General features: G+C 49.1%; 1 protein-coding gene across 3 annotated transcripts in view; it reads left to right on the top strand.

The window, feature by feature from the left end:
• Nucleotides 1-27,893, top strand: part of MTMR14 (myotubularin related protein 14) — a 48,766-nt gene that overhangs the window by 13,842 nt on the left and 7,031 nt on the right. For all 3 annotated transcript variants that reach the window (XM_045529797.1, XM_045529798.1, XM_045529799.1), the window contains exons 4-17: nt 4,237-4,312; nt 4,619-4,679; nt 6,242-6,364; nt 7,419-7,492; nt 11,566-11,636; nt 12,240-12,314; nt 17,076-17,142; nt 18,238-18,323; nt 18,609-18,685; nt 18,938-18,974; nt 21,653-21,723; nt 22,509-22,567; nt 22,742-22,880; nt 23,632-23,811. In XM_045529797.1, the coding sequence (XP_045385753.1) occupies nt 4,237-4,312; nt 4,619-4,679; nt 6,242-6,364; nt 7,419-7,492; nt 11,566-11,636; nt 12,240-12,314; nt 17,076-17,142; nt 18,238-18,323; nt 18,609-18,685; nt 18,938-18,974; nt 21,653-21,723; nt 22,509-22,567; nt 22,742-22,880; nt 23,632-23,811 (1,196 nt within the window). The remainder of the gene's footprint in view (nt 1-4,236; nt 4,313-4,618; nt 4,680-6,241; nt 6,365-7,418; nt 7,493-11,565; nt 11,637-12,239; nt 12,315-17,075; nt 17,143-18,237; nt 18,324-18,608; nt 18,686-18,937; nt 18,975-21,652; nt 21,724-22,508; nt 22,568-22,741; nt 22,881-23,631; nt 23,812-27,893) is intronic.

The raw sequence follows: 27,893 nt of genomic DNA, 5'->3' as shown, positions 1-27,893 counted from the left end.
TTTAGAGTTGCATGGTGTGGTGTAGGAGGAACTCACCAAAGAGAGCAATGGTGTGATTGACAGACTGACCAAAGGCCTCAAGAGAGCAGGACATGGCTTGAGAGTGTTGGAGGACAAGCAGGATGCTGATTGACAGGAAGGGGAGGAGAGTGTTCCAAGTAGGTGATACAGCATTGGAAAAGGCACCGAGGGGGGACGAAAGATGGCCAGGAGGCCTCCCTCACTGGAGCAGAGGGTACGAGTCAGGGCAGAGGATGGAGGGGGTTGAATGAAGGAGGCTGAACATCTATCAAGGAGTTTGTGTTTCCCATTGTGATTTTTGAGCAGAGAAACAAAGAATGCAAGTAGCATTTTGGAGAAAATTGGAACAGAAGTGGACTAAAGTACAGGGACCCCAGAAAAGGGGAGGAAAGCAGGGGTGCAGCTTCACCTTTAGCAGATCTCTGAGTGCCTTAGCAGTGGAGGAGAGGGCAGGGCAGAGTGGAGGCAAGTTTGAGTGTTGTCTCAGTTCCTGGTGTACCTTTCTTTTGTAAAGGTGGGAGAAGGGTAATTCAGAAAGGGAAGTAGGAAAGGAGACTCTGCCAAAGGCTTTCTTGGGCAGATCAGTTTTAGGGAAAAGTATGTATGGAAGTTAGGTCCCAGAAAATGATCTTCTTAAAGCAGTTTGATACCCCTTTGGAAAGTTTTCACATTCCTGGAAGTTATTGGAGTTCCAGTGTAAAGCACAGTGTTTGTCACTAGAAGTTGCATTGGAAATACTTCAAGCAATGTTTCCCAAAGTGTGTTCCATAGAACAGCTGTTTAAGGATGCACTTTTGAAAAGCATTCCCTGTCAAATAAGAATGAAAAGTACTGCATACTGGATTCAGCCTAACCTCCAATTCATAAAGTACACTAATGTGTATGTTAACATAGTTGAGGCTTTGAGAAGTCCTGTAGTAGAGAGGCCTGTGTAGCTTTGTCAAGTCTGGTGCTTCTCCTTTGTCTGTAGACCATGCATAAGGAACTTTGCTGAATGCATTTGGGAAATGCCACACTAAACAGCTTCAGATTCTTGGGGCTTAGTCTAGTAGGGAAGTTGTTCGGCAGATTGTTAGCTCATGCATCCTAGGCTGGCCTGTGAGGAAACAGCCCTGGGCCAACTGATTGCAAAGGGATGGTGATGAGTTGTTTCGAGGGGTTGGTGTGAGGAAGTTTTGGCATTTCTGAATGTTCAGGAGGGCTTTGCTGTTAATCCTGCTTTCTTCTCCCTTTGTGCCTTCCCTACCAGGTAGGTGATGCCGTTTCATACCTCTGGGCCTTCCCTGGCTCAGTCAGTGCTCACTCACTCAATACCTGCTTGCATACACTTTATTCTTATTGTGTATTTAAATGTCTGTCTGTCTCCTCTGCTGTCCTCCTGGCACCTAGCAGAGTGCCTGTCATGTAAATCCATGCTCAGGAGGAAGATGCTGCTCTGGATAAAAGCAGGAGTAGGCTGGCTGGCCACATGCTAGGTTCTGGGTGACAGATTTAGTACATGATAGTCCTTGCCCCCAAGGAGCTCAAGTAGTGGAGAAGGCAGATGTGTGACCAGGCAGTTGGACGGATATTAGGTAAAAAGGGCAGGAGAGGGGCTACTGTTGTGAACTGGGAGCCTGGTCCTCAAGCATGTGGCTCACAGCAGGCACTTGGGACCTAGTGAGACGGTGGCAGTCTTGTTACCAATATTGCTTTAGGGGCACCTACCTCTGCCAACTTGGGGAAGGGAGGAAGATGTGTTAAGAAATGCTTGGTTCCTGCATCCTTCAAAACTCAGTTCAGTGTGGCCAGTGCAACTGAGGAACTAAATGTAATGTTTTATTTCATTTCAATTTAAATTTTAAAGCTGAAACAATGTAAAAGTTTTTTTGTTAAAAATATTATTTTGAGACACAACTACATTTCTCTTTAAGAGCTGAAAATTTAGCATCCTACTTTAGATATGCTGTAAGTGTAAAATACACATCAGATTTTGAAGACAGTATAAATGTAAAATATTTTTGAAGTGATTATATGTTGATAAAATATTTAAATGTTAGGTTAAATAAAATATTAAATATTTTTTAAAAGTCAGTGTAAGAATTGAAGGGTAAGTTGTTCTCTCATACCATTGTCTCTCACAACACTTGTATCTGGCTTTTAGAGAATTAAAACAGTTCATCTTTCTTTTTGCTTTCTCCCTTAAGAGAGAGGAAGCAGAGGTTGGCCACTGTTATTCTCTGTGCTTGATTACTATACTAGCAAATCCTTCATATGCAGAATTGGGGGCCATTCCTCATTAGGTGATTGGAGAGCATTCAGGATATCTGCTTATTCAGTCAGGAGCTAGCTTAAAGTGCAGAAACAATGGATTATGAATTGGAGCCTTGAGGCTAAGGAGCAGGTGTCAAGGTGTCAGACTCTGCAATAGGGTGAGCCCTTCCCCCAGGCACCAGCTTGGGACCTTCCTAAAGAGTCTAGTGCACCACTTGGCCAAGAACTCACTTGTTCTTCTCCATCTGACTGTGGACGAGTCTTCCTGGGCCCAGGTCTGGCTGCCTTGATTTACCAAAAAGATAAGGACAGTAGAAGGGATTTGGAAGAAGAATTGGGAGCAGAAAGAGTGTCTCAAAGCTCAGCAGCTAAAGAGAAGGTTTGTATATGCTCTGAAAAGGTTCAACAGAACAAATGCAAAGGAAAATGAGGTCAGGTGCCATCAGCTTGAATGAATGGGGGAGGGTGGTTATGATATGTATGCCAGTGGAACCCCCTCTTGGGAATCAGACCTCCCCCTTCCCATCAGAATCTTAGGGGTCCTCACCCTTTTCTGCTAAAGCTCTCATTGTTCCTCACTATTTGGCCAGTCCCCTTAAAGCAAGAGCTCTTAACTGGGGCTGAGATGGGTTCACTGATGGACTTGGGAGAGTCTAAGAGCCCCTGGAAATATATATAAACGATGGTGTATGCATTTTTTTCTGGAGACAGTTGATAGTTTTCATCAGATTTTCAAAATGCTTTTAGACTCAGAGGAAGGTAAGTGGGCCCCGCTGGGAGTGCATCCTGCTTAGGCCGGCAGGAATGCCAGCCCTAATCCTTCTCCGTAGGCTTCCAGGACAACCTTCCCACAAACCCAACCCAGTCTTGCCCCAGCACCAAAAACACCCCGCCCCGCCCTGCCCCAGGCTATATCCAGGTTGCTTTTCTATTGCCTGCCTCACCTCCAGGCTGCTGCTGCCTCAGGGAGAGCCAGGTGACCTAATGGCCCACCTACACCCCTTGCCTGTTGCACAAAACTGTTTTCTTCTGATTATTTTGCAGACAGAGAAGGAGAAGCCTTCAGACAGTATTCTGCAGTCTTCCAGGAACCCACTTTATACTGCCGCCTTATGTGACCCATTCAAAAAGGCACTTCCCCACCTGGTCGTCTTGTAGCTTCCCCACTCTAGTATAATGAGGCTGTGTTCTCCCAGCCTTTAGTTGAACTCTGGGCTGGTTTGCTTCCTTGTTACCAGGTCTCCCCTTCCATTTCCCCCACCCTACTGCATCTCATCAAACACAATTTATTTGAATGTGTAGCCTTGGAATTAGATATTGAAGTTCATGCCGGTTGCCTGGTTTCTAGAATTCTAACTCTTAAAATGATCCCATCATTGAGGAGGAAAAGGGTAAAAGAATATTTAAGCACAGTTACTGCCCCTCACCCCACACACTAAACAGTTCTAAATAATGGTAAACATGTAGGCTTTGGAGGTAGATGGGTTTGGCTCAAATCCCAGCTTACCCCTCACTGTATGACCTTACAGGTTACTTAACCTCCCTGTGCCTGTTTTCTTTCTTTCGTCTGTGAAACAGCAACAGTGTATGCCACCTGCCACATCTTCCTCATGGGCTTGTGAAAATTCAGTGAGAAGATGGTGTGGATTTTTCATTATCATGCCCAGCACATGGTACACGTGCAACAACCATCAAATGTTATCTATTCCGGGTAGTGACGCTGGTGCGCCTCCTTTGGGAGAGAGACTCCCTTGATAGAGGCTGTGGATTAAGTTCTGGGCATCCTCAGACTGACTGTGGTAGCCTTGATGCTTATAAAGCTTTGGGGAGTGCTCCTGGACCCATTTTGCTGGCCTGGAAGAATCAGAGGAGTCCCAGGTGTTCCTTCAACTGTACGTGCTTCAGAAAACCATCTGACCCTGAAAAAACCATCTGACCCTGAAAATGCTGTTTCTCTCCCAGCACATTTGCAGGTCGGCCACACTGGCTGGATGGGGAGAGCTGTATGGACGCTCTGGCTACAACTATTTTTTCTCAGGTGAATGTTGAGCAGCATGCTCTAAGAACAAGAACCCAGTCTTAGAGAATAGCCACCCGTGGCCACAGTGGTATAAGTTGGGGGTCCTAGTGAGCTGGGTGGAGACCAGGGGCTTTCCTTTCATCAGGAACCAGGAGACAGCAGGAATTCACCTTAAGGGTAAAGAAGAGTACCAGGCAAATGGTGTCCTTGGTGGGGGAGCCAGATTGGCCCAGCCCACCCTTGGGGAAGGAGGCTGGGCAGGAACGCCCTTTGCAGAGCCCCGTGCCACCAGCCTCAGTACTGACAGACTGCTTTCTCTGGCAGGGGGTGCAGATGATGCCTGGGCAGATGTGGAGGACGTCACGGAGGAGGACTGTGCTCTTCGGTCAGTGCCAGGTTGCTGTGGTCAGGGGGTTGTTTGGGGGATGGGGTGTCTGGCCAGCAGTGACCATGTTCATACTGACAGTATATATTTGTCATTGGTCATGTGAGTGGATTGGCTCCTTTCTTCTCATCTGCCAAGGCCATGCCCCTGAAATAGGGCTGTTGAAGTCCGTCTGATAGCTTCATCCTAAATAGCTGAGCATCTGTCTCCATCCTGGCTGCACTCAGGATCTCAGGGAAAGGTCCCATTCCTGGGGTTCTTGGTACTACAGGTCTGAGATAGGGCCCAGACATGTGCATTTGTTTTAAAGCCCCACAGAGCTTTCAGTATGCAGCTAGGATGCTGATTACCAACCTGCCAGATCTCACACAGCACACCTGGTACTGAGGCACAGGGCAAGGGCTGCAGTCCCCACGTAGGAGACACGTAGGTCTAGCCTGGAAGACTCATGTAGAGACTAGAAATTCCACAGCTGCATAAGCGGTGTCATAAGAAGGCATTGGTATAGAACAGTGGTTTGAGCCCCCGTAAAGGGAGGAAATGGGCTGGTTCACACTCTTCCTATATCCTCTTTCCAAATGTTTTTAGAAAGTAGTACTATAGGATATTTTAGAAAAGCTCCTTTGCATGGTCTGTACCACGTGGAAAGTTTTTAACTGGTGTCAGGCATCTCTGGAATGCACACAAGCACCCTAGTAAGATCAGCTTCTCAAATCATGGCTCGGTGCATGAAAGGACGTCTTGCTATGCCCAAGTTCTGCCTGTTAGCTCTGAAAGCAGTGGCTCTGGCTTTTGCTCAAGAGCGTTTGGCTCTTCCCCCAAGATCAGGCAACTTAGGCCTCAGCCAGGTCATCTTCTACAGCAAACACTGTTCTTGGTGAGGAGACTGCTAGAGCAACAAAGCAATGAGCATTTTTTAAAAAAAGTACTGGTAACTTCATACTTTCTACTTTTGCCTATATCTGCATGGCTGATCAAAAGGCAGCCTGAGGATTGGAAAAAATTTATCTTTCTCCTTCATAGGCCTGCTAGGTAGAGAAAATTCACCTGCTGCTATTTTACAATCAGTTGATAGTTCTAAAAGCTCTTATCTCTACAAGAATTTCAATCTCTTACATTATGAGCAAGTCATGTGGCTAAAAATGGTCATTAATGGGGGATGAAGAGGGGACAGAGGGAGATCAACTCTAATGGAAGCTCATGGATTCTATCAGCCACCAGCTTTCTGCCTTTTAGAACTCAGATTATCTTGAGTCTTCTGGCTTAATGTCAAGCAGTGCTAGAAAGCCTTTTCCCATTTCCAGCTACAAATTGGTCCTCTTTGAAATATATCCCAGAGATTGGGTAATCTCTTAGAAATTCACCTTCCCTGCACCCTCTCTGGAATCAGTTGGCTTGTGTGCACTCTCTAACCACCCCACCATGCCCCTCTCGCCCAACTCCTGTAGAAGAGAAACACAGTTTTTGCTGGTGACATCCATACTTCCCTAAATGAGCTCCTGCCCTCAAACTCCTCTGAGCAAACACGCTGTGTAACTTTTCCCTCTGGCTCTTTATTTCAGAAGTGGTGACACTCATCTTTTTGATAAGGTCAGAGGCTATGATATCAGGCTGCTTCGGTACCTGTCGGTCAAATACATCTGTGACCTGATGGTGGAGAACAAGAAGGTGAAGTTTGGCATGAAGTAAGTACAGGGCACCCACCGTGAAATTGCTGGAGGCAGTGTGTACAGACTTGCAGGGCTGGCCTCCTGCCGAGGGCTTTTTGTGCATCCTCTCGCTCTGTCTTCAGACAGCCCTGCAGGGCAGGTGCTAGTGTCCCTTTTGCAGATACTGAACCAGAGAGATTAAGTAACTCGCTCGAGGTTGTATATAAAGTGACCAAGGGTGCTGTGATTCTCTAATCAGTGCTCTACTGCCTCTTTCTCTTTCACAACCTCTTATTTTTTTTTTTCCCCCTCCTGGCTCCAAGTTGTATGTTATCTCTGGTAGATTAGAATCTCTTTTAAAATGGAACAAAAATCAAATTTTGTTTCTGTGACTGCTGTTATAAAAACATACATGTATGGACCAAATCTACATATAATAACACAAAACTTTAAAAAATGGAAGCTGGGTTAGAATGATGACATTATTCTAAATTATTCTAAATTTTTCCAAAATTTTTGTTGTTGTTTTTTAATATTATCTTTTAATTATTCTAAAAGTCAGAGCTTAGCTATCTGCAGATATCTGAATGTTCCCTTATCCCTTCCCCACTTACCTGTCAGAATAGTCCCTAGTGTTTCTTTTCAGATACTGTTTTGTCACCCTGTTTAGAAGTGGCCTCGATGACTGTAAGAGAAGACAGTAGAGCAAAGAGACCCCAGAAAGGGTCTCTTTTAGATTATTTTATTTGGATTTCATCTCACTCCTCTCCCCGGGGCAGAGTGGCTGCACTGCGTGCATTTTGGAGCTTAGGTGGAAGGTGGTTCTGCAACTTCAGGTTCCAGTTGAGGCTTACTGCAATATTACAGGGGGAATGGCCCCTCCTGCTTGATATACTGGAGTAGGGGACAGAGAAGTTACTGTTCTTAATTGCTTACAGTAGGCACTGCTGAAGGAAATCGTTCTTAACTTTGGAGAATAGTTTTTTAACAGAAGGTTCATTTTAAGTTATTGTAATACTCACTTGGGGAATGGTGTGTGTGTGTGTGTGTATGTTTTGATGCAATAACACCTTATGTCCCTGTCTTGCAGTGTAACCTCCTCCGAGAAGGTGGACAAAGCCCAGCGCTATGCCGACTTCACTCTTCTCTCCATCCCATATCCAGGTAGGGAGCTCTTTTCCAGTCAGGTGACAGGCTTGCTAGAACTGGGGGCCTTCAGGTCCATGAGCGAGCCCTTTCTACTTAAGCACATCGGTGTCCTGGGAACTTTCCAGGATGTTTGTGTTAGCCAACATAGGACATTGTGGCCCCTAGTACAGGCCCTCGCACTGAGGTAGGGCCATGTCCTGGAAGGGACTTTCTACTCAAAAGGGGTCTGGGGATTGAGTCCTGGCACTGGTACTCACTGGCCACAGCCTGAGTGAGTTACTTCATTTCTCCAAGCCTCAGGTGTTCTCGGCTGACAGTTGGAACTTGGAAAGATTTAGTTCAGGGTTTTGTTGTGAAGATTAGATTGTGTATGCCAAAATGCAGTGAGCATGAAAGTACTATTTAAGTGTAAAATTACATTATTAGTACTGTGTCAGCAACTACACTTGCTGCTCTTGCCTGAGTAGTTGTCAGCCTTGGTGTTGAGCTATTTATGGATATCACCCCAGGTTCAACTGTTCTGGTGACAGAAGGAACACATAATTGCCCTGTCCCTAGTAACTGGATAGTGGCCACACTGTGTTGTAAAGCACTTTGGTCCACAAAGCTGCGTTTGTCTCTTGACACACAGGAGTGTGTGCAGGCCAAGGCTACATTCTCTGCACTAGATACTCAGGACTCTTAGTCTAGTTTGTAACATTCAGGCTTTCTAGCAGTACCTGCCTATCCCACAAGGGAGGCCAAGAAGCCCAACATCACTGCCAGACTTTGTGAGCAGACAATAGGGAATATACTCTTGCTCCTTGAAACCTCTCTCCTCTTTATCAGCACCAGCATCTGTCTTCAGTCTTCTGTCAGACCTCGTCTCCTCTGTCTTGGAGCCACGTGGCCAATAGCGATGGCGGGCAGGCTCATCTAGTGCCTTGTCAGGGGAGTGTCCTCATCAGACGCAAGCTGGCGGTATTCAAACTCCAAGCCCTGATAACTTGGCAGTTCGACAGAGGCCTTCACCTGAGTCTCTCTTCATTCTTCTCTCCCAGCGTAGTGTTCAGTGCCATACAGAACTGGGCACAAATCTCAGCCCTAGCACCACGTGTCCTTGAACAAGTCCCTTAATCCTTCTGAGCATCCGTTTCATCTGTTACAAAATGAGGATAATGGTGCTCATTTCGTAGTAAAGTGCCAGACCCATCCATAACAGGTTCCCTGTAAATAACAGGCCTAATGGTGAGTAGATGGAAGAGGGCTCAGGGAACCTCCTCTTCTCTTCCCTAAAAGTAACTTTGGACTGATGCAGATTATGATGATGGTGCAGTGGGCTTGGTAGGATCAGGCTCACAATGTAACAGAAGTATCCTACCCAAGGGTGTCCACACTGGAGCCATTGGGTAGCTCTACAGCTGGTTTTCCGACCCAGCTTCCGACTCTCAGGACATGCTTCAGGGGTTCCACAGACCGAAATACTCTCTGCTGAACAAAAGGTTTGCAGTGCCTGAGGAACCAGGCATCACTTTGTTTAAATTTAGGTTCCAAGTAGGACTTCTTTTGGAAAAAATAGTTTTGCTGGAAATATAAATACCACTGCTCTGAAATAGTAGCACAGTATCCTTTCTGCTGTAGTTTGGCAACTTGTTATGAGACTCCCAAAATGTTAACACCCTTTGACCTAGTTATTTTTCTAATAATCTGTCATTAGGCCATAATTCAGCTTTGGGGCCAAAGATGTTCAAGATGTCTATTTATAATAGCAAAACAGGAAATTTTTTTCATTAATCACAATAAAGAATAAGTACATGATGGTACATCTGTCGATGGAATGAAGTATTACATAGTCATAGAAAAATAGAAAATGCTTGAACTTTTGACATGGAAAAAGTCATGGAGCTTAAGATAAGCAGGATGCAGAATTATATAGTGCAGCCTCAACTATGGAAGGAAAAAGTGCTTACAAAAAAAGGGTTAGCAGGAAATATGCCAAAATGTTAAGATCTCTTAGAATTTTTTTCCCCATTTCCTAAAATTTCCGTGTCTTACATCTGATGGGGGTGTGTGTGTGTGTGTGTGTGTGTGTGTGTGTGTGTGTGTTGGGGAGGATAAGAGGGATCAATAACATAAAAAAGCCAGGGGTTGGGGGAGATACCATTGCATAGGAGAAGGAAGCACTTTTCACTTTATGATATGTTTATGTTCTTGAGGGTTTCTTTTACATACCTTCAAAATAAGGAAAAGTAATAAAATTACTGTCATCCAAACCAAGTCATGATTTGCACTTTGACGCTTTGAGATTTGAGGATTTAAAGAGTCTCAGTTGAGTCCTATGATGACTTTGAGGCCCAGATACTGCAGTGGTTTCAGTTCTAGCTGTGTCAAACTAACCTGGGCTTACACCGGCCCTTGAAAATGAGAAGTATTCTGGGAGCGGTTGTTTCAGGGCACCAAAATAGATGGGGGCAAAACTCTGCAGCACGAATCTAATTTGTTTTCTCCTTGAGGGAGTTGCTGTTCTCACCCCACTTTTGGTCCCTCCCCTCTTGCCTCCAGTGGGTTCAGAAGCCTATTCAGGTAGTGAACATCAGGCATTGCCCTGGGTGCTGAGTCTGTTTTAATTCTGTCAGTTTTGAACAAAAACTGCTTCTGCATCATAGGCTGGTCTGAGCTCAGCCTAGAGCCTGTAGCGTTGATTTGAGCGGCTGAAGTTTGGGAAAACAGCACTTCACAAGAGCTCTGAGAAATAATTGCTGTCTCTTCTACACCTGGCCTCATGAGCTCAGAGCCTCTGTCTGACATTTATAATTCTTCTTTCTCTCGGTGAGGCACCCGAGAACAGGCTGAAGTGTTGCGGCTGAGGATTGCTACCTGACTTCAGACTGCAGGGAGGCCTGGGGATTAGAGTGCAGAGCATGTGTGGAATGAAAGCCAGGTCTGGAAATCACAGGGTGGGTCTCCACGTCTTTTCCAGAGGAAGCCTTCCCGTCTTCCTTGGGACTGTCTCAGATAAGAACTTGGCCTAAGAATTGCTACAGAGTTCCATGTGAATTTTTTTGGCCTGTGGCCCCTTCTACAGAATTTGGGCAACTGTTTTGCTGCCTTCCAGGACCTCACCAGACTTGGGGCTGTGGCCAAAGTCACGGGCCCTCTGAAGTTTGTATAGAGGCCCTGGTTGAGGAACTGAGAATAACTGCAAGAAGCTGCTATCCAGGTCCCTTTTCCCACCCTGTGGCTTGAAGCCACCAGGAGCCCTTGGAGGTCCAGGTTGCTCACTGTGCTATGGTGTGGACAGACTCAGCCGGGGCAAGCCATAGCCCAGGGTGTGCCACCTCCTCTCTGGCCAAGGCAGCCACCCCAACTACAGAGCAGAGCAGTTAGGTTTAAGCTGTAGGCTGGCACAGTGGGCCCTTGTTGCAGCAGCAGCGTGGTGATAATAGTGATACGTTGCCATTTGAGTGGCACTTGTACTAGTGCTGTGCTCGGTGTTCTTTGTATTATTTCATCCTTAACCGTTTTACAAATAAGAAAATCGAGGCTTAGAGAAGTTAAACCACCTGTTCGCAGCCACAGAGCTAAGTGAAAAGCTGAGGTTTGAAGCTGGGAGTGTTGCCAGAGCTCTGTTCTCTCCACTGTTCCTCTCTATTCCTGAGGGTTTACCCTGGTGGAGTTTCAAGATTTTTGTAACAAATGATACAGAAAAGTATCTCTTTGCCTGCTTTGTTGGAGACATATCTCTTGAGCACCTGTTAGGTTTCCAGGGTTTCTTGGCACTGCAGAGACTTGGAGGATAAAGGGGACCTGCAGTGCAGTGGGGGCGGGGGGGGGGAGTGACCAATGAGCACAGACAGAGTTACAAAGAGGCATGAGGGCAGGTAGTACCTTGTGGAAAAGGCATGCAGCTAGAAAACCAGAGGGGTGCTAGAGGCTCACCCCCTGGCTCTTGCCCACCCGTTCCAGTCCTCACCCATATCAGCCTTGGCCTCTCTGGGGCCACCAGTGTGGAGAAGCGTGTGGGTTGGTGGGCCCTGGCTCCGCCAGGGGTGTCTCCGGAGACTTTGGACTGGGAGGGGAGGTGTCATAACTCTGCCCTTCTTTTCCAGGCTGTGAATTTTTCAAGGAATATAAGGATCGGGATTACATGGCTGAAGGGCTCATATTTAACTGGAAGCAGGTATGAGTAATAACATTCATCACTTGGGTCTTATCTCTTTGTAAAGGGATACCAAGGAGAACAGCTAGCGATCTTTTTGGGGAAAATAACTACCTTTTTCCTTTCTGTTTCTCCCTTGAATTAGTCTCATTTCTTTGTCCCCCTCTTCTCCTTATACATACATGTTAAATTTTCATCATATATGCTTTCTCTCCTTTTAATCTATTCCTTTCTTTAAAGGAATTTTTCAGGAATGAGGGAAAAGCCCTCACTCCACCCCTTACTGTCTGTGTGAAGCTGGATACAGCGTTCTGTTCCTTCTGCAGTCGGTAGGAGCAGGCCATGAAAGCCTGACAAAGGCTGAGTACAGATTGATCTCGTCTGTTTCAGCAGCAAACACTCCAATGTCTGACTGAAAAACCCTGCTTAGCTGCAGTGATCTGGTCACTTTGATTTTTAAGCTGTCACTCCTGGGGTGGCACAGGCATCTGGCCAGGAGGAAGCAAGCACTGTGGAGGGATGTCTTGCCTGTGATGGTCACAGCTTCAGGGCTGCGATCTGCCCGAGCACCACAGCCTCTTCTGGTGGCCAGCCCACGTCTCACAGATGTCTTTCTATCCGCAGGACTACGTTGATGCCCCGTTGAGTATCCCCGACTTCCTGACTCACTCTCTGAACATTGACTGGAGCCAGTATCAGGTGAGGGGCCTGACTCAAACAGGGCAAGATAAGAGAGTGGGGACCAAGGGGCACAAGAGCCCTGTGCAGATGTGCCTGATGGTTTGGCTTGTGCCCTCAGATGCCATGGGCCCTCTGACTTCTCAGAAAAGCCTAGGAGAGGAGGAACTGCTTATCTGTTTAACTCCGTCCCTCCTGATTTGATCTTGGCCCAGAAAATCAAAGCTTTCTGAACGTGACTCATTCAAAGATTTGCATCCACCAGGGGGTTCTGTTTCCAGAGGACCTCATAGAGTCTGCTTTTCCAGATCTGGGCTTTAGTGACTTTTTCATTTTTCCTTTTAAATGTGCATTCTGCCAGAGGAAGTACTGAGCTGCCTGACCTCATTTGATTATAGAAATGTTAAAATTACTTGCATTGTGTTCTTCTCTGTTACTGTGCACCATGGAAGGGGCCCCTAGTTTTTACTGGGTGGATTCATCTCTCTACCCTATTTAGCCCACACAGTCTAAAGGCTGCCAGCAGTCTCGCTTGCTTCTTGATTGAGACAGAACAAGTAGTCTTGTTCTTCCTGCGACCTTCCCCGTGTCCTGTTCCCTCTGCCTGGCTGCCATCTCTCAGCTTCCTCTTGTCTGGCTGACACACTGCCCTTCAGGATTTGGCTCGGGTGTCTACTTCAGGAAGACTTCCCTGATCTGCTGCCTCTTCCCCATCCCTGGCGGGTTGGATGCCTGCATCTACATTCCCATTAACCCCCTGGGTACATCTATCATGGAATTTTCCACTGAGCTGTAGTGACTGATTTAGAGATCTGCCTCCCTGAAATCCAGGAGGATGGGGGGGACCCCTGGCTTATGCAGCCCCAGCACAGAAACCAGCACAGAGCTTAGACCTTGAAAGACTAAGCCAGTGAATACTAGAAGATGTCCTGCCTCCCTCCTCGTTTCCTCTGTCCCCAAGTCTGGACAACTTCCACCTAGCCTTGAGGTCTCCATTTCTCAGAGAGGCTGCCCATGTGTGTTAGCAACTGGGTGCTTGCATGTCTCCTTGTACTCTTGTCCTCACAGCAGGGAGGTTGCTAAAGGCAGGGTTGTATTTATCTTGTTTTATCTCTCTATGTCCAGCCACTAATCACAAGATGGATGCTCAGCAGCTATTTGAATGAAGTAAGGTGATGTTAGGTGTTCCCTCATACAGGTGCAAGAAAGGGAGCAAGCCAGTTGTTTGTTACAGTCCAGAAGCCTGGAAAAGGAATAGGTGTGTGGAGAGCCTGTCCCCTGGTCTCAAGTCCCAGGCTGTGCCTAGACAGGTTGAGTGGCTAAAAGAACCTGCAGGCTTCTTTCTTAATTTAGTGCATGCAGAGGTCCTGAGCAAGCCCTGCCCCAAAACTACCCTTCTTCTGGTCTCTTCTGGCACGATTTTTGCTCCTTATGCATATACAAACTAGGTCTGATGAACTACTCACCAAATAAGGTGTGATTGTAAGGATTCCATGTATTGGTCCTACCAAGGATATTTGCCTCTTTAGGAAGGGGTCCTGTGCGTGTGAGGGGGTTTTCTCTTGAATAGAGGGCCTGGACGTAGGGCTCGGATTGCTTGGCCCTTCTATGGCTCTGTGGTCTTGAGCAAATGACCTCACATCCCTCTTAAAGTGGAGATGGCAACACCTGTTTCAGAGTTGTGCCAGGTTCAGATATGATCACTGCATGAAAGTGACCCCTGAACTGAAATGCAGACAAATTTTAATGAAGCAGGCTGCTAGCTCACTAACTCAAGGAAGTAAACAGTGATAAACTTCCAGGCATGAAGGCAGCAGGGCTAGAGTGGAGGAGGCAGGCTTCCTCCCATCATGCCACCTCTTTGGTGTTTCTCAGCCAGTTTGTCTCACTGAGCCTCCTGGCAGCCTCTTCCCTGGCCAGATATGGGTCCTGCCTTTTCTGTCCCCTTAAGCACTAGTGTCCCAGGACCCCATCACTTTGCATCATCTCCCCAGGTGATCTCATCCGTCACCCACACCATGAGCCCGCGGCCAGGCCTTTCTGATCCACACCAACACCACCTTGCACACATGTCAAGCTGTCCAAAGTAGACTTGGCCATAGCCAACCATTTACCCAGATGCTCAGACCTGGACGGTTCTTTGCTCCCCACATCCATCACCAGGTCCCATCAGTTCTCTAAAGCTCTGCTCTGGAGACACCCCAGTCCTTCTTGCCTCCATCTCTCATGCGCTGGCTAGTTCAGGCTGCCGTCATCTTGGCGCATCTCACTTCTGAGCTGTGGGGCCACGCTGAGGAGAACTAGAATAGTGAATATAAAGCACTTAGAATAGGTCCTGGCAGATAGCAAGCACTCAAATGATATAGCAGGGCCATCATTGTCACCCCTGCCTTAAAACCCACTACTGACTTCCCATTGTCCTCAGAGCACAGTCCAAGAACCCTTAGCTGGCCTCCCCAGCTCCGTGCAGTCTGGCCTTGCCTGTTGTGACTGACCAATCCTCTAGCCACGCTGGCCTCCTTTCAGCTCCTTAAAGGAAGAGCGCTCTCTCCAGGTTCACATGTGCTGCTCTTTCTGCCTGAGGCATGTCTCCGTTCCCCCTTGTATGTGCTCTTCTGAGTCACCACCTCTGATAGGCCTTCCCTGATGTCGCCAGAGACCAGGCTAGGCTCTCCAGGTACGTGGTCCCACAGCATCCTAGAGGTCTCTTTTTAGTTGTACACCTGCAGTGGTTCACTGTCTTCCCACTCCTGCCACCCTGTGAGGGCTGAAGCCGTCGTTTTTCCTGCTGTATCCCCAGTGCCAGGCCCTCAGGAGCCGCACAGTGTGGTGTTCCCTGAATGAATGAGGAGTAGGAGCAGTTGTAGCAGTACATGTGTGTCTTGCTGCCCTCCAGGTAACCAGTTGCATTCCTTAGAGGTATGTCCCTTTTTTCTATGCTGTAGTGCCCCTCCTGGGGGCTGAGTCTCCTCAAGCTGGCCCCTGACCGGGAATAGGCAGTGAGGAACATTCTTCAGGGACCTCTGGTCCCTGAACCTTAGAGATGCAGAGATGCCAAAATGGCCTCCACCCTCCCAAGGCTCAGTCTAGGAAAAGAGGCAATGTAACTGTCACCTACATAACAACCAGTGGCCGTAGAAGATCCCATAGAGAAGATAATTGGGCTGGGCCTTTGAAGCATGAGTAGGAGTTTGCAGAGCAGGAGAAAGCACTCCAGGCATAGAAACGTAAGCAGAGGCATGGCACTTGGCTCTTCTCCCAGAGACTGTCATGGCACACATAGTATGAGAATCAGAGGTAAGCCTCGGTTTTAACACATCTCCCAGGGCCTCCTCATTCAGCAGTCCCCTCAGACTTACTCTGGTATTGTAGGAAACGTCCCTATAGCGTAGCGTATGACTGAGAACATGAACTTTGAGTCTGGCGGGGCTGGCTTCATCCCTCAGCACAGCTGTAACCTTGGGCCTCTCCCAACTCAGCCTTCCCCAGCTATAGCTCCTGCTCCCGGCACTGGGAACTTGCTGCTCCTCCCTGGTTGTCAGGCATTTCCTTCAGAGAGCCACCATGGTTGCTGGTGGTCCGCAGCTCTCCAGTGCTTTGTGGGCCTCTGCCCTCCCTTGGCTGCTGCAGTCTTTGCCCAGCCCTCACAGGGCTTCATGTTGCATGGCCCTTACTCCCTCTCCCGCTCTTCCTCACCCCGTAAGAATCACAGCTCGCAGGAAATCTAGCGGCATGTTAAGCCAGATGAGTTGTGAGACCCCTTGTGCTACCACTAATAATGACTTTATTAGTGCAGCACTGCAGCAGCTGTCTCTGGAGCCACTGAAAGTGGGTCAGAACTCTCTGGGGGCCGTGCGAGGGTCAGGTAAATGAGCCTGTTTTAAATTCCTGGGAAAACCATTCCAATTACAGGTGCTGTCTTCCCTTTCCCCCGGGAAGTGCTCTCTTGCTGGCATGAGCCACCCTCTCTGCACAGCCCCAGACGCGGATAAGCAATTGTGTCTTAAGAGAACAGAGGCTGCCCCGAGCTAGGAAAAAGGGCACCACAGAACTAGGTCAGGCCCCTCCATGGAATTCCAGGTTCTGAGGGGGCTGTTTCTCAGAGTGTCTGGTCTAGACCTTTTACTTGGGCTAGAACAGAGATTCTAATCTCTTTATGACTTTTGCTTATTTTCCATCTCCTACCTCATGGGCCTCCTGTTTTAAGATTTTGTCTGCCAAACAGGCTTTATTTATTATTCATCAAAGGACAGTATACAGCGAATAGCAATAAAAAGCAAATGAAGTGTATTTGACAAGAAGGTTGATATTTGAGTTGGTTTCTGTGATACGATGGCAGGTGACAGAGTGATTCTTTCCAGTTGGCCATTTAGAGACATTAGCCACAGGTTCGGGGCACGTTGTTTACCTTCATTGACTCCCAGGACAGCCACACCAGGAGCCCAGGGCTTAGAGGGCTAACGTGCAGTTGCTTAACAGCTGCTGCTAAAGGCTATGGGTCGTCCAGGCCTCTGCATCCCTTGCCTTCCTCACCCTCACATGGGTGAGATCACACTGAGGGGGGGTCCACGGGTGGAGGGTGCAAGGAGAGGTAGAATGATTGTCAGAGCTGGAGGATGGCTATCTTGGATTATCTGGGATTTGAGACCTATGGCCTGTGATCAGGAGCCTTGTGTACTTGTCCTAGAATAACTCTTGGCATTTTAATTTTAAATACTTTAAATTTCAAGTCTGAGTTAATGTCTATTCCTGGATCCCTTTTTTTCCTGTCTTCTCCAACAGAGTTGGGACCTGGTGCAACAAACACAAAACTACCTGAAATTGCTGCTTTCCATAGTTAATAGCGATGGTGAGTCTGTCCCTTCTGGAACCCTCAAGCCACCGTACCTTCTGGGTGTTCCCAGTTTGTTACACCCTGACTGTGTATTTGTTGGGGTCACACATCTACATTTTACTCTGTGGGAGAGGGATTGGGGGAGTTCCTAGAATCCTACAGGCTGTGTGGGACTTGGTCCATTGGTAGGTTTATTCCATGTCCTCAAAACCCTGGAAACGAAAGTTAAGAACTCATCACCATCTGAGCCACACAGGGTGTTTCAGCACGGGCTCAGCTTTGCATGTCAGCATCGTGTGTGAGGCCAAGATGGGCCTCTGAATTCAGAAAGGTGACACTTGAGGTGAAGCAGTCCTGGCTGCTCCCACAGAGGGTGTGCGCTGGCACGTCGCCCAGTCAGTTTGCTGTTGTGACCGGATGGGCCTGTACTGCCCAGTATCTCTAGGGCGGCCTGACTCCTAACTCCTTGGTAGCAGTCAGGACTCCTGTGGGGTTGCACTTGCTCAAACAGGTGGAAATGTATTGGCTCAGGTACCAAGAGGACCTAAGAGCGGTAAGTCCCATGCTGGCCCCTGGAGCTAGGCATTGGTTCTCAAGCTGGGGCAGCACTGGCCTTCAAAGGCCTTTGGGAAATCTGTGTGTGGAGTGTTGGCTGTTGCAGGAATTAAGGAGGTGGGAAAGGTACTGCTAGCATATGGTGACTGTTGGCCAGGGATACTAAACGTCCTGCAATTCCTATAGCCCTGTGCAGTGAAGAATTTTCCCACCCCCAAAATACTTGCAGCGTCCCGCTGAGAAATAGAGTAGGGACATGTGGTCAGCCCCACCTAAATGACCTGGGCAGAGTGGAATGTCCAGGCTGGACTGCTTCCCCAGAAGTACCCTGAGAACTGTGTAGCCAGAAGAAAGAGGAGATGCTACAAAGACATGCTCACCACTCACCCCTTTCTGGGACTAGGTTGGAGAAAAGCCTTGGGGGGTCCCACTAGGAAAGAGGGAGGCTAGGGGTGGCCTGGCCCCCTCACACCAGGACAGGGTGGTGGCACTTCCTTGCTCATCAGCCTGTGTCTGGTTTTCTTCTGGGTGTTGTGTCCTGTGTGTCCGGCATAGATGACAGCGGGCTGCTGGTACACTGTATCTCAGGCTGGGATCGGACCCCGCTCTTCATCTCCCTGCTACGCCTTTCCTTGTGGGCTGTGAGTACCGGTGGGCTGGGCCGTGGGGTCAGGGAGCATTCAGAGGCCCCCACCAAACTCTATTCCTTGGATGCATTAGGATTTTCTCTAGAACACAGAGAAGGTTTGGGATGAGGGAACCAGACACTCAGAGCAGATGTTGTGTTTAACCCTCTTGTTGGGGTTGTTGGTCACCCTGCCTTGTCACTGGGTCTGGTTGTGGTTCAGCTCCTGGGGTGAGGAGAGGATTTTGTCATGGAGGAAGCAGCTTTCTGATCTTGCTGCATCTCCTGTGGTCTCTTCCAGGATGGGCTCATCCACACATCCCTGAAGCCTGCTGAGATCCTTTACCTAACTGTGGCCTACGACTGGTTCCTCTTTGGGTAAGCCTTTGAGGAATGTTAGGTTTTGGGGCAGGACCATGCCTTGGTAACTGTTTGTGTGAGTGGTGTGGTGGCTCTCACAGAGGTTGAAGGTCAGGATAGTCCCACCCTTTGGGAAGGACTGAAACTGCTGATCAGGCCCCACCTGATACACTGGCGCTGAGGACAGGACCTATCCCTGGTGACCCAGGCCCCCTTGGCCCTCTCGTCTTGCTGCTGCTCACTTTGACCTCCTTGCCTTCCTCTTTTCAGGCACATGTTGGTAGATCGGCTAAGCAAAGGAGAGGAGGTGAGTACTGCACAGTCTGTGAGCATACAACTCAGAGCTGACAAGAGGGACAGAGGGACAGTCTGTCTAGTTTCCATACGTTGGGGGCAGCTCCCTGCTTGGGACGTGCTGGGAAGCAGCTGCCTGTCCTGTCCTCCTCAGGCAGCATGTTGGGAAAAGCGCCAGGCTAGTCCCCGTATGGGCCTCAGGGTCCCATGCAGTAGAGAGAAAACGTGCCCACGTGCCTGTGCCAGCGGTTACGTGTCTGCCTTGGCTGCCTGTGACCCTCGTGTGTCAGTTCTCCCTTCTCATGGGTAGCCTTGTTTTCTGTGCTCAGCTCTGGAACCAATTTATAAGAAGTCCTTTTCTGTGCCCCTCATCCCTACAGCTAAAATGCTGAAGCACTTCCTATTCCCTCCTCCCATCACATCCACTCAGCCACTTTTCAACCCCAGGGCGAGAGCAGTAGAGTCCTGCCCTGAGGCTGCCTCAAGATCCTTTCCTTTCTGGGCACTGTTCAGGCTTGAACTTACATAGCTACAACTTAGCTCTAATTTACAAAGGCTTATAAACCCGTAACTTAGCCCTCCTGTCTGGACACTGATCCTGCTTACCCTGCACATATAGTCAGCATCCTCTTCCTCCTCCCCACTGCCTTCTCCACTCCCCCATCCCCTTTGGGGCTTTTCGCAGTCTTTGGTATGCCTGCTTCTCCGCAGGCACTTATTGCCTGGATGACCTTGGGTGATACATTTGACCTTGAGTCTCCTGGAGCAGCTGCCTCACAGAGAATGAGTCCAGATGCCCAGCACGGAAGCCGTCCCACAGCCTTAGCTCTCTCTTCTATCCCACCCCACCCCCCCATCTTCCTGAAGCATCTTTCTCATCTTTCTCACCCTCCTGAGGCTGCTTCCTTCCTGGGCATCTTATCTCGCGCCTCCTCCTTTTGTTCCTCCGTCTCAGCTGCTCCTCTCCCCCTCCAAATCTCTTCTTCTGAGCACTTATCGCATCTGCCAGGGCTGCAGAGCTCATAAGCCTGTTCCTCAGAGGCCTCCGTGAACTCCGTCAGAGGCGGCAACTTTGCATTGAAAACAGTGCGTAAAGCCTCTTTGTAGCCTCTCATTTTGGGACTTTGCTGGAGCTCCAGGACATTCTGCCCTCCCCACAGTTTCCCTCCTTCCCCAAAGCAGGTCAGACTCTGCCTTCCGACACTCAGGGCAAAGGATGGAGCTGAGAGTGGGCTCTGAGTTCAAGCCCTTGACATCTCTCAGTATAAACAAGAGGGTCTTCTCAGCTGCAGGGTTGGTCTTCAGGGAGTGGGCTTTTCTCTTACCCCCACCAGATGTTCCAGACACTGATGCTTTAAAAAAAAAAAAACATAGAAACTCCAGGCCTGGCCGGGCGCAGTGGCTCACGCCTGTAATCCTAGCACTCTGGGAGGCCAAGGCGGGTGGATTGTTTGAGCTCAGGAGTTCGAGACCAGCCTGAGCAAGAGCGAGACCCCATCTCTACTAAAAATAGAAAGAAATTAGCTGGCCAATCAAAAATATATATAGAAAAAAATTAGTCGGGCATGGTGGCACATGCCTGTAGTCCCAGCTACTTGGGAGGCTGAGGCAGGAAGATCGCTTGAGCCCAGGAGTTTGAGGAGGCCTATTAAACATCGCTCTGTCACCCCTCCCTTGCCTTTGAGGTTCGGAGAACACATTAGCATATTAAAAACTAAAAAGTCTGTGGTGAAAACACCTATTTAATTTTATGTAACAACATTTTCATATGACCTGACCTGGGCAACCCCCTCTTTCCTCTCCCACCCTGGATTTTTTTTTTTTTATTTCAGCATATTGTGGGGGCATAAAAGTTTAGGTTACATATATTGCCCTTGTCCCCCTCCCCCACCCCCGAGTCAGAGCTTCCCCCTCCTTTTTTGAGGGACTCTTCTGGGGCTCTGTGGGTCCGTGTGGGCGTTTTCTCTGGGGGAGGGGATCATGGACCAAACCTTTAGGAATCACTGGGGGGTTGGTTTACAAACTTCAGATACTGAAGCCCCAGGTGAACTTCGTGGAGGCCACTGGGATAGGGCTGGAAGGGAGAGAATTTGCTCATGGCGGTGGGGATGTGGCTGGAGGTCAGGAGCCTCCCGCCTGTGCCCGCCTCAGACTTAAGGTCCGACCTGCGTAGCTCCTGAGGAAGGCAGGCTCTGGGTCGGACCGTGGCTGCCCTGCCCCAGTTCTGAACCACTGTTTGTGGGCACCTCTCTCCCAAAATGTGATCCCTTTCCCTTCCACTGTGTTCCTGATTTGTCCATTAATCTCCCTGCCCCCAAACCATCTCTTTCCCAGCTGTCCTGTGTTAGCCGTGGGGTTCTTAGAAGAGGACTGGGGAAAAGGTACTGTTCTTTTTATCCTTTTAACAGCTCAGGAACACATCTTGAATTTGAAGATGGTTTGAAAAATCACTGGCTTAACCTCTTGCATTCCCGGAAGGAAACACACCCCTTCCTTCCATGCCCCAGCCCCAGTGCATCTGCCAGGCCCTGCCAAGCCTCTGCCTCCTGCGCCACTTACAGACACGAATGTCCCGCAGAGGGACTGACCAGAGCAGCTGGCGCCATCTCTCCCAGGGGTTCTGCCACCTCAGTCTTCTCCCTGGAGAAAGCCATCTTCTCATTGCACACTGCATTTTGGTCTCTCCTTCAGATTTTCTTCTTCTGCTTCAATTTTTTGAAGCATGTCACCTCCGAGGAGTTCTCTGCTCTGAAGATCCAGAGGTAAGCAGAGGCCTGCGGCTCTCGTGCTGGGGCAAGGGTGGCTCCACAGCAGACGGAGGCTCGCCACCTCGTTCCTGCCCTGCTTCCCTGCATGGTGGCAGGCTGGCACTCCTCCCTGCTTTCCCTCTGAGGCCAGAGTAGGGGTCCCTGGTGAGGGCTACTGCTGAAGGCCTTCTATGGAGGGGGAGTCCGTGTTGGGGTCAGCCTCGAGTTACGTTAGCAGAAAGGCTTTGGGATGGATGAGTGGTCTCTGATGACTAAGAGCAGAGTATGTTGCTGCAGGGAGAAGCCAACCCAAGGACAGGACTCCCAGCTCCCCATGCCCCCGAGCTGATTGTTGCCCTCCCTGGACTACTCCAGAAGGCATATCTGCATACCGTGCAGCCCACCACAGTGGAGCAGGAGTCTGCTTCCAGCCTGGGAATACAGGAGTTCTGGCTGGCAGCTGCCTTAGGACCCCTGTGAGAGTTAGTGTCTTTTCTGAGTTCATTTCCCATCGTAATCCAAGCTCCATGCATGTTGGGCCAGACTTGAACTCTCAGGGCACAAATTGATAAGGAGAAGGCAGGCTTTGCTAGCCTCAGAAATCTGCACCTATATATTAGACAGAACCAGGTGGGGTGGATCCCAGAAGTGGGTCTGGCATTTTGCAGCACTGTTTAGGTTGGACCTACCTCATGAGGTACCAGTGAGTTGGAGCTGCTTTCCAGGGCAGGTGGGGTTGGAGGGGAACAGTGGAGACACCAGCTAGATCTGGAATTCACGACTCTGGGTTCCGTTTACAGGAGGAAGAGTTTGCCAGCCCGGGATACAGGCTTCACCCTAGAAGATATCTGCATGCTGAGTGAGTACTGAACCCCAGCAGATTTCCTTTCCACTGCACATCTTTCTGAGTGTAGACTACATAGGAACTGTTTGTTCTAGAAGCTTCTTTTTCTAGCTTTATGGTATGGAAGAGGTGGGGGGCCAGTAGTGGGAGAAGTTAACATGCTGACCAAATGGTACTGTCTTCTTTCAGGACGAAAGGACCGTGGCAGCACTACCAGCCTTGGCAGTGATTTCTCCCTGGTCATGGAGAGCTCCCCAGGGGCTACGGGGAGCTTCACCTATGAGGCTGTGGAGCTGGTCCCAGCAGGAGCACAGACTCAGGCAGCTTGGTGAGGGGCCAGACTGGGACCAAGGTCACTCACAGCTCTGGCCCAGGGCCATCAGCACCAGGGAGCCAGGCTAGAGCCCCAAGAACAAAGGGGGCCCCTGCCAGAAGGCCTGAGAGCACAGCTCCATGCTCCTGCTGTCTCTCCTGGGCCTCGGAGGGCAGCCATCTGGTTGGTGAAGGGCACTGCCTGTGGTGGCCCGGGAGCATAAAGGGCTGGGGCTCCCTGTGGGACGAAGAAGTGCTGTGCAGACAGGGCGGGGGGTGGGGGAGGCTGGTATTAAAGAAGCTTCCTTATACTGTTTGGGTGGTAGGGGTCCAATTTGGAAAAAGAAAAAAAAGAAAAAAAGTGAATGTAAGATGATTAGGAATTGGGAACTTGTGTGAGGGTCAACCTCTTTGAAAATCTGATGAAATCTGAGACCCAGATGACCTCCCTAGATAAATGGCTCAAGATTTTGCATAACACATGGGGGGGTGCCTAGTTACTGAAATGTTAGTTAAGAGTCACTTTCTAGCATGTACTCTGAGGCCAGTAGGCCAGTGTAGTTTGGATGCCACAGTCCCTCCATAAAGATCCAGTCCTTGCTGTCCATGGCCCTGAGCCTGAGTGAGTACTGAGTGTGTGCCCACTCCCATGTGGCATTTTCACAGTTGAAGTAAGTAAAAGGCTGAGCCCTGAGATTCAGTAAGGGTGGGCAAAGGGCTTGCCTGGGGTGGCCCCTTGGCTGACAGCCCTACTCTTTTTGCTGCAGGAGGAAAAGTCACTCATCCTCTCCACAGAGTGTGCTCTGGAACCGGCCACAACCTTCAGAGGACCGCCTGCCTTCCCACCAGGGGCTGGTGGAAGCCAAGTCTTCCAGCTCCTCATCCTCAAACCATTCTGACAACTTTTTCAGGATGGGTAGCAGTCCCCTGGAGGTCCCCAAAGCCAGGTGAGGAGCTCCACACCCTTGCCCATGGAGGTGTTTAGCTCTCCTCCTTAACAAGGCTGGAGGGTGGGGTTCCAGCACCTGAGCTAGTGTGTCAGGATGGGGTTCCTTGGCATGTGTCCTGGTGGGCACTGTACCTAGGAGACCAGAGGAGATCAACCAGCTTGCAGGCCCACGTTTGGAGGGTGGGTTAGTGTTCAGGAACAAAGCAGGGCTGGTTTGTATAGTGGCTTGAAACTCCTTCCTGGAGCTCTTGCAGAATCCAGGGGAATCCAGAAAGTGTAGTGGTTATGATATGACGGGTGGGGAGTCGAGGCTGCCTCCACTTGTCACATCCCAGCCCCCTGTGGATCTCACATTGTGACTGAAGAGGCGGATCTGGATTCCGAGTCCCTTCTGGCTCTCACAGTCCATGTCCAAATTGGTAGGGCAGTGAGAACATATAATAGAGAGCTAGGCCAATGTGTGCAGCTGGGGCAAACCATGCGTGGCCCCACGCACCTTGAAAAGGAGCAGCTCAGCCAGGATGGATGTGCCAGGAGCATGGCGGAGTGTGCTGCAGGAATAGTGTTCCCTAGAGCAGGTTAAAGCTGAGCACTGGGCTGGAGGCTTAGGATTGGAAGGTGGTCTGCCACTTGGGGAAAGCAATTCCTAGCTGCTGTACCACTTTTTCCATTTTGTACCCCCAAGGAAAGAATCCTCTGACTTGCTTTGTTTTCTAAAGGTTTGATAATGTCTGACCGTTCTAGAGAGAACAAAGCAGTGTGTGACTCACAAGGGCCTTAGTAAGTTCCAGGGAGAAAAGGGCATTTAAAAGAATGGGCATGAGTTTTGGAGTCTATCCCAGATTCCAGCTCAGCTCTGCCACATGTCCACATGCTTTGGGACTCAGTTTCCTCCTTGGTAACAGGCCTGTCACAAGGAAAAACCTTTTGAAACTTCTGGAAACAACCTCCCATCATCATCCTCTGGTTTTTCTCTGGGCAAAGCAGGCAATGGAGGAAGATGAGAAGAGCATCCCCTGCACGTAGGCAGAGCAGATAAGCTGTGGGTGTGTAGGAGCTTCAGACTGCACTGTCCAGAGGGGTCCCGTGCACTCACCTCTACAGGTGACCCCTCCAACTCAGAACACTGTCTTTGAGTGCCAGCGCTGAGTCTGTTAACCAAGACCACAAGCCCTCGGTCCCCAGGGGAGGTTTGGTGGATGTGGCTAGGCAGAGACGGTGCCAGGGAGACAAGCCATGTGCCTCTGCTTGTTCCCGTTTTCTGGGTGGAGCTGGCGTGCATGCCAATGCCGTGCCACCCTTGTCTGCACTTGGTTATCTCCAGGGCTGCAGTGGCTCTGCGTGACCCTTGCGCTTCTGGGCTGTGGCTCTCGCTCTTGGTCTTTGCCTCTTTTTCTGCCCATGCAGAGTTGCTGACAGCTAGGAAGGAAACCAGAAGATTCCTCTTGTCCTCTGGGTTTTACCTTTCCACACTGCTGGGAGCTCCTATGCTGAGGCAGCACTCCATCACCCTTCCTACACCCTGGCTTTCTGTCGTCCCCTTCCACCCGCCAAAAGACCCCACTTTCTGGTCTTGTGATAGTTTCCCTCAATCTCACGGGTGAATTTCTGCCTGCATCAGGTGGCTCAGATTCTTAATAGCTGGTCCAGGGTGGCCACCAAGGCCTCTCTCTCAGGAGGATAGGGAGAGTTGGGGGTGTGCCCCTGGCCTCAAAGCCCTGCGTGCTGGGGCCTGGCCAAGGCTGAGATAGCTGGACCAAAGTGGGTGCGAGGTGAGCTGCTGTGGGGTGTTAGATCCTTCTGCTAGTCTGTTCTGGGGATGCCTGCCTGGAGCCAGGCTGGGCTAGCCAGGGGACAGGGTTCTTCTGAAGTGGATGCCTGTTTGCCAGGGTTTTAAAAGTCTAGATTATTCAGATTTGGAACATTCTAATTATGCATTTCCATTAACATTGAAATTAATTTAGTCTCTTTTATTTTAAAGTGCCTGAGGGATCCTGTCATTACCATCCCTGCCTCTTAGGTAACAATAGCCAATCAGGTCTTTAATGTGGAAGGAGAAACTATGAAAAAAAACCCTTTAGTAAAGCTATCTGTGGCAGCCAAAATTCCCCTCATAATATGAATTCTCTGGGTTTAATATGCTCCAAATTCTACAAGCATAACACTTTTAAAGCCAGACTTCCCTGTGAAAGGGATCCATGAAGCTTTGTTCAAAGTTAAGTAGAAGGTGTTGGCAGGTTAGGAAGAAAGTTCTGTGGGGTGCTGATTCTTACCAGTCCCATACCTCTCACTGGGCAGACTCGTGGCCTTCTAGCATTATTAGCTATTACTGCAGCTGCTTTGGATTGAGCTGTGTTTCTGGACCATTAGTATATCTCTTAGCAGCTCAGGGCTGAGGGTTGGGAAGGGGGAGGACCAATGCTTTAAGCTCACTTGCCTTCCCAAGCCCTGTTCAGTGTGTTGGTCAGCTCTGCATGGCCTTGGTCTCTGCTCTGGAGTCAGACAGCGTTTAGGGGTAGGGGGGTTGCTAGCACAGCATTGTCCGTGCCTAAGGAAGGATGGTGCCACCATGAGCCCAGCTTGAAGCCAACCTGCCTGAAGAGCAGATGAACTTGGCTGAGGGATACCTAGCAGCCTGGTTGAATAGCTAAGTAGCAACACAGGAACCAACCTCTGCCGTTTAATTAGCTGCTCTTGCCCTAACCACCACCACCTGCCAACTGCTTGTTATGAGCAGTGATCTCTGTTCCAAGCCGTCTTTATGAGGCAGAGAAGCTAAACTATTTTCCGCAGCACAGGGGGTTTCCATCCCATGTTTGATATATTCTTGCGTGGGGCCACAGCTCCAGAGCTGGCATGAGTGGTGAGAAGTCTAAAGGCACTGCCAGCCTGAGACCTGGAAGAGAAAACATGGAGCCCTGAAAGACTTCTCTTGGGGCTGCCACAAGAACACAGAGGTCCCTGGTTGAGTTACGTGCACACCCATGCAGTGTTTAAAAGGCCAGGCTGAGGGAGGCCCCATTCCTGATGGTGGTCACTCAAGCAGAGGCCATGGGGCCATCATGTGGAAGCGTTCGAGGTAGGCTTGGGGATGGGAGGTGGGGTAAGTTTGGATTAGGTGACATCTAGGCCCCCTCAAAACCTAGGATGCTAAGTAGTGGCTCAAACACTAACTACCTGTGTGATCTCAGGCATGTCACTTGATGACTCTGGGTTTCCATTTTCTTATCTGTGTGATCAGAGGCAACTCCAAGGTCCTTCCTAGCTGTGCACCTTCAAGCTTTCTATGTCAGCCTTGTCAGATGCTTTCAAGTGAAAGTAACAGAAAACACATCTCAAACTGGTTTAAACAATAAAGGAAAACTATTTACAGTCAGCCCTCAGTATCTGTATGTTTCCTATCTGTGGATTCAACCAACTGTGGATCGAAAAAATATTCAAAATAACAGTACAACAGTAAAAAGTGATACAAATTTTAAAATACAGTATATCAACTATTTACATAGCATTACTTTGTATTAGGTTATCTAGCCACGGGTTAAAGTATATGGGAGGTTGTGTGTGGGTTATGTACAAATACAGTTCACCCTTGAAGAACATGGGACTTAGGGGCGTCAAACCCCATGTGGTAAAAAATCCACATACAAGTTTTGACTCCCCCAAAACTTACAGCCTACTGTTGACCTGTTGACCAGAAGCCTTACTGATAACATAAACAGTCGATTAACACATTTTGTATGTTATATGGGTTACAGGCTACATTTCACAATAAGCTAGAGAAAAGACAATATTAAAGAGAATATATTTACCGCTCGTTAAGTGGAAATGGATCATCATTAAGGTCTTCATCCTCATATTCATGTTAAGTAGGCAGAGAAGGAAGAAAAGGGGTTGGTCTTGCTGTCACAGGGGTGGCAGAGGTGGAAGAAAATCCACATGTAAGTGGACCGGTGTAGTTCAAACCAATATTCAAGGATCAGCTGCACTACACCATTTTATATAAGGGACTTGAGCATCTGGGGATTTTGTTATCTGCGAGGGAGTCCTGGAGCCAATCCCCTGTGGATTCTGAGGGATAGT

This window comes from Lemur catta, chromosome 18 (genome assembly GCF_020740605.2).
Source record: "Lemur catta isolate mLemCat1 chromosome 18, mLemCat1.pri, whole genome shotgun sequence".
In the NCBI taxonomy this organism is placed as follows: Eukaryota; Metazoa; Chordata; class Mammalia; order Primates; family Lemuridae; genus Lemur; species Lemur catta.
The sequence above is the reverse complement of the archived record's forward strand: the minus strand, read 5'-3'. Positions and strand labels throughout refer to the sequence as shown.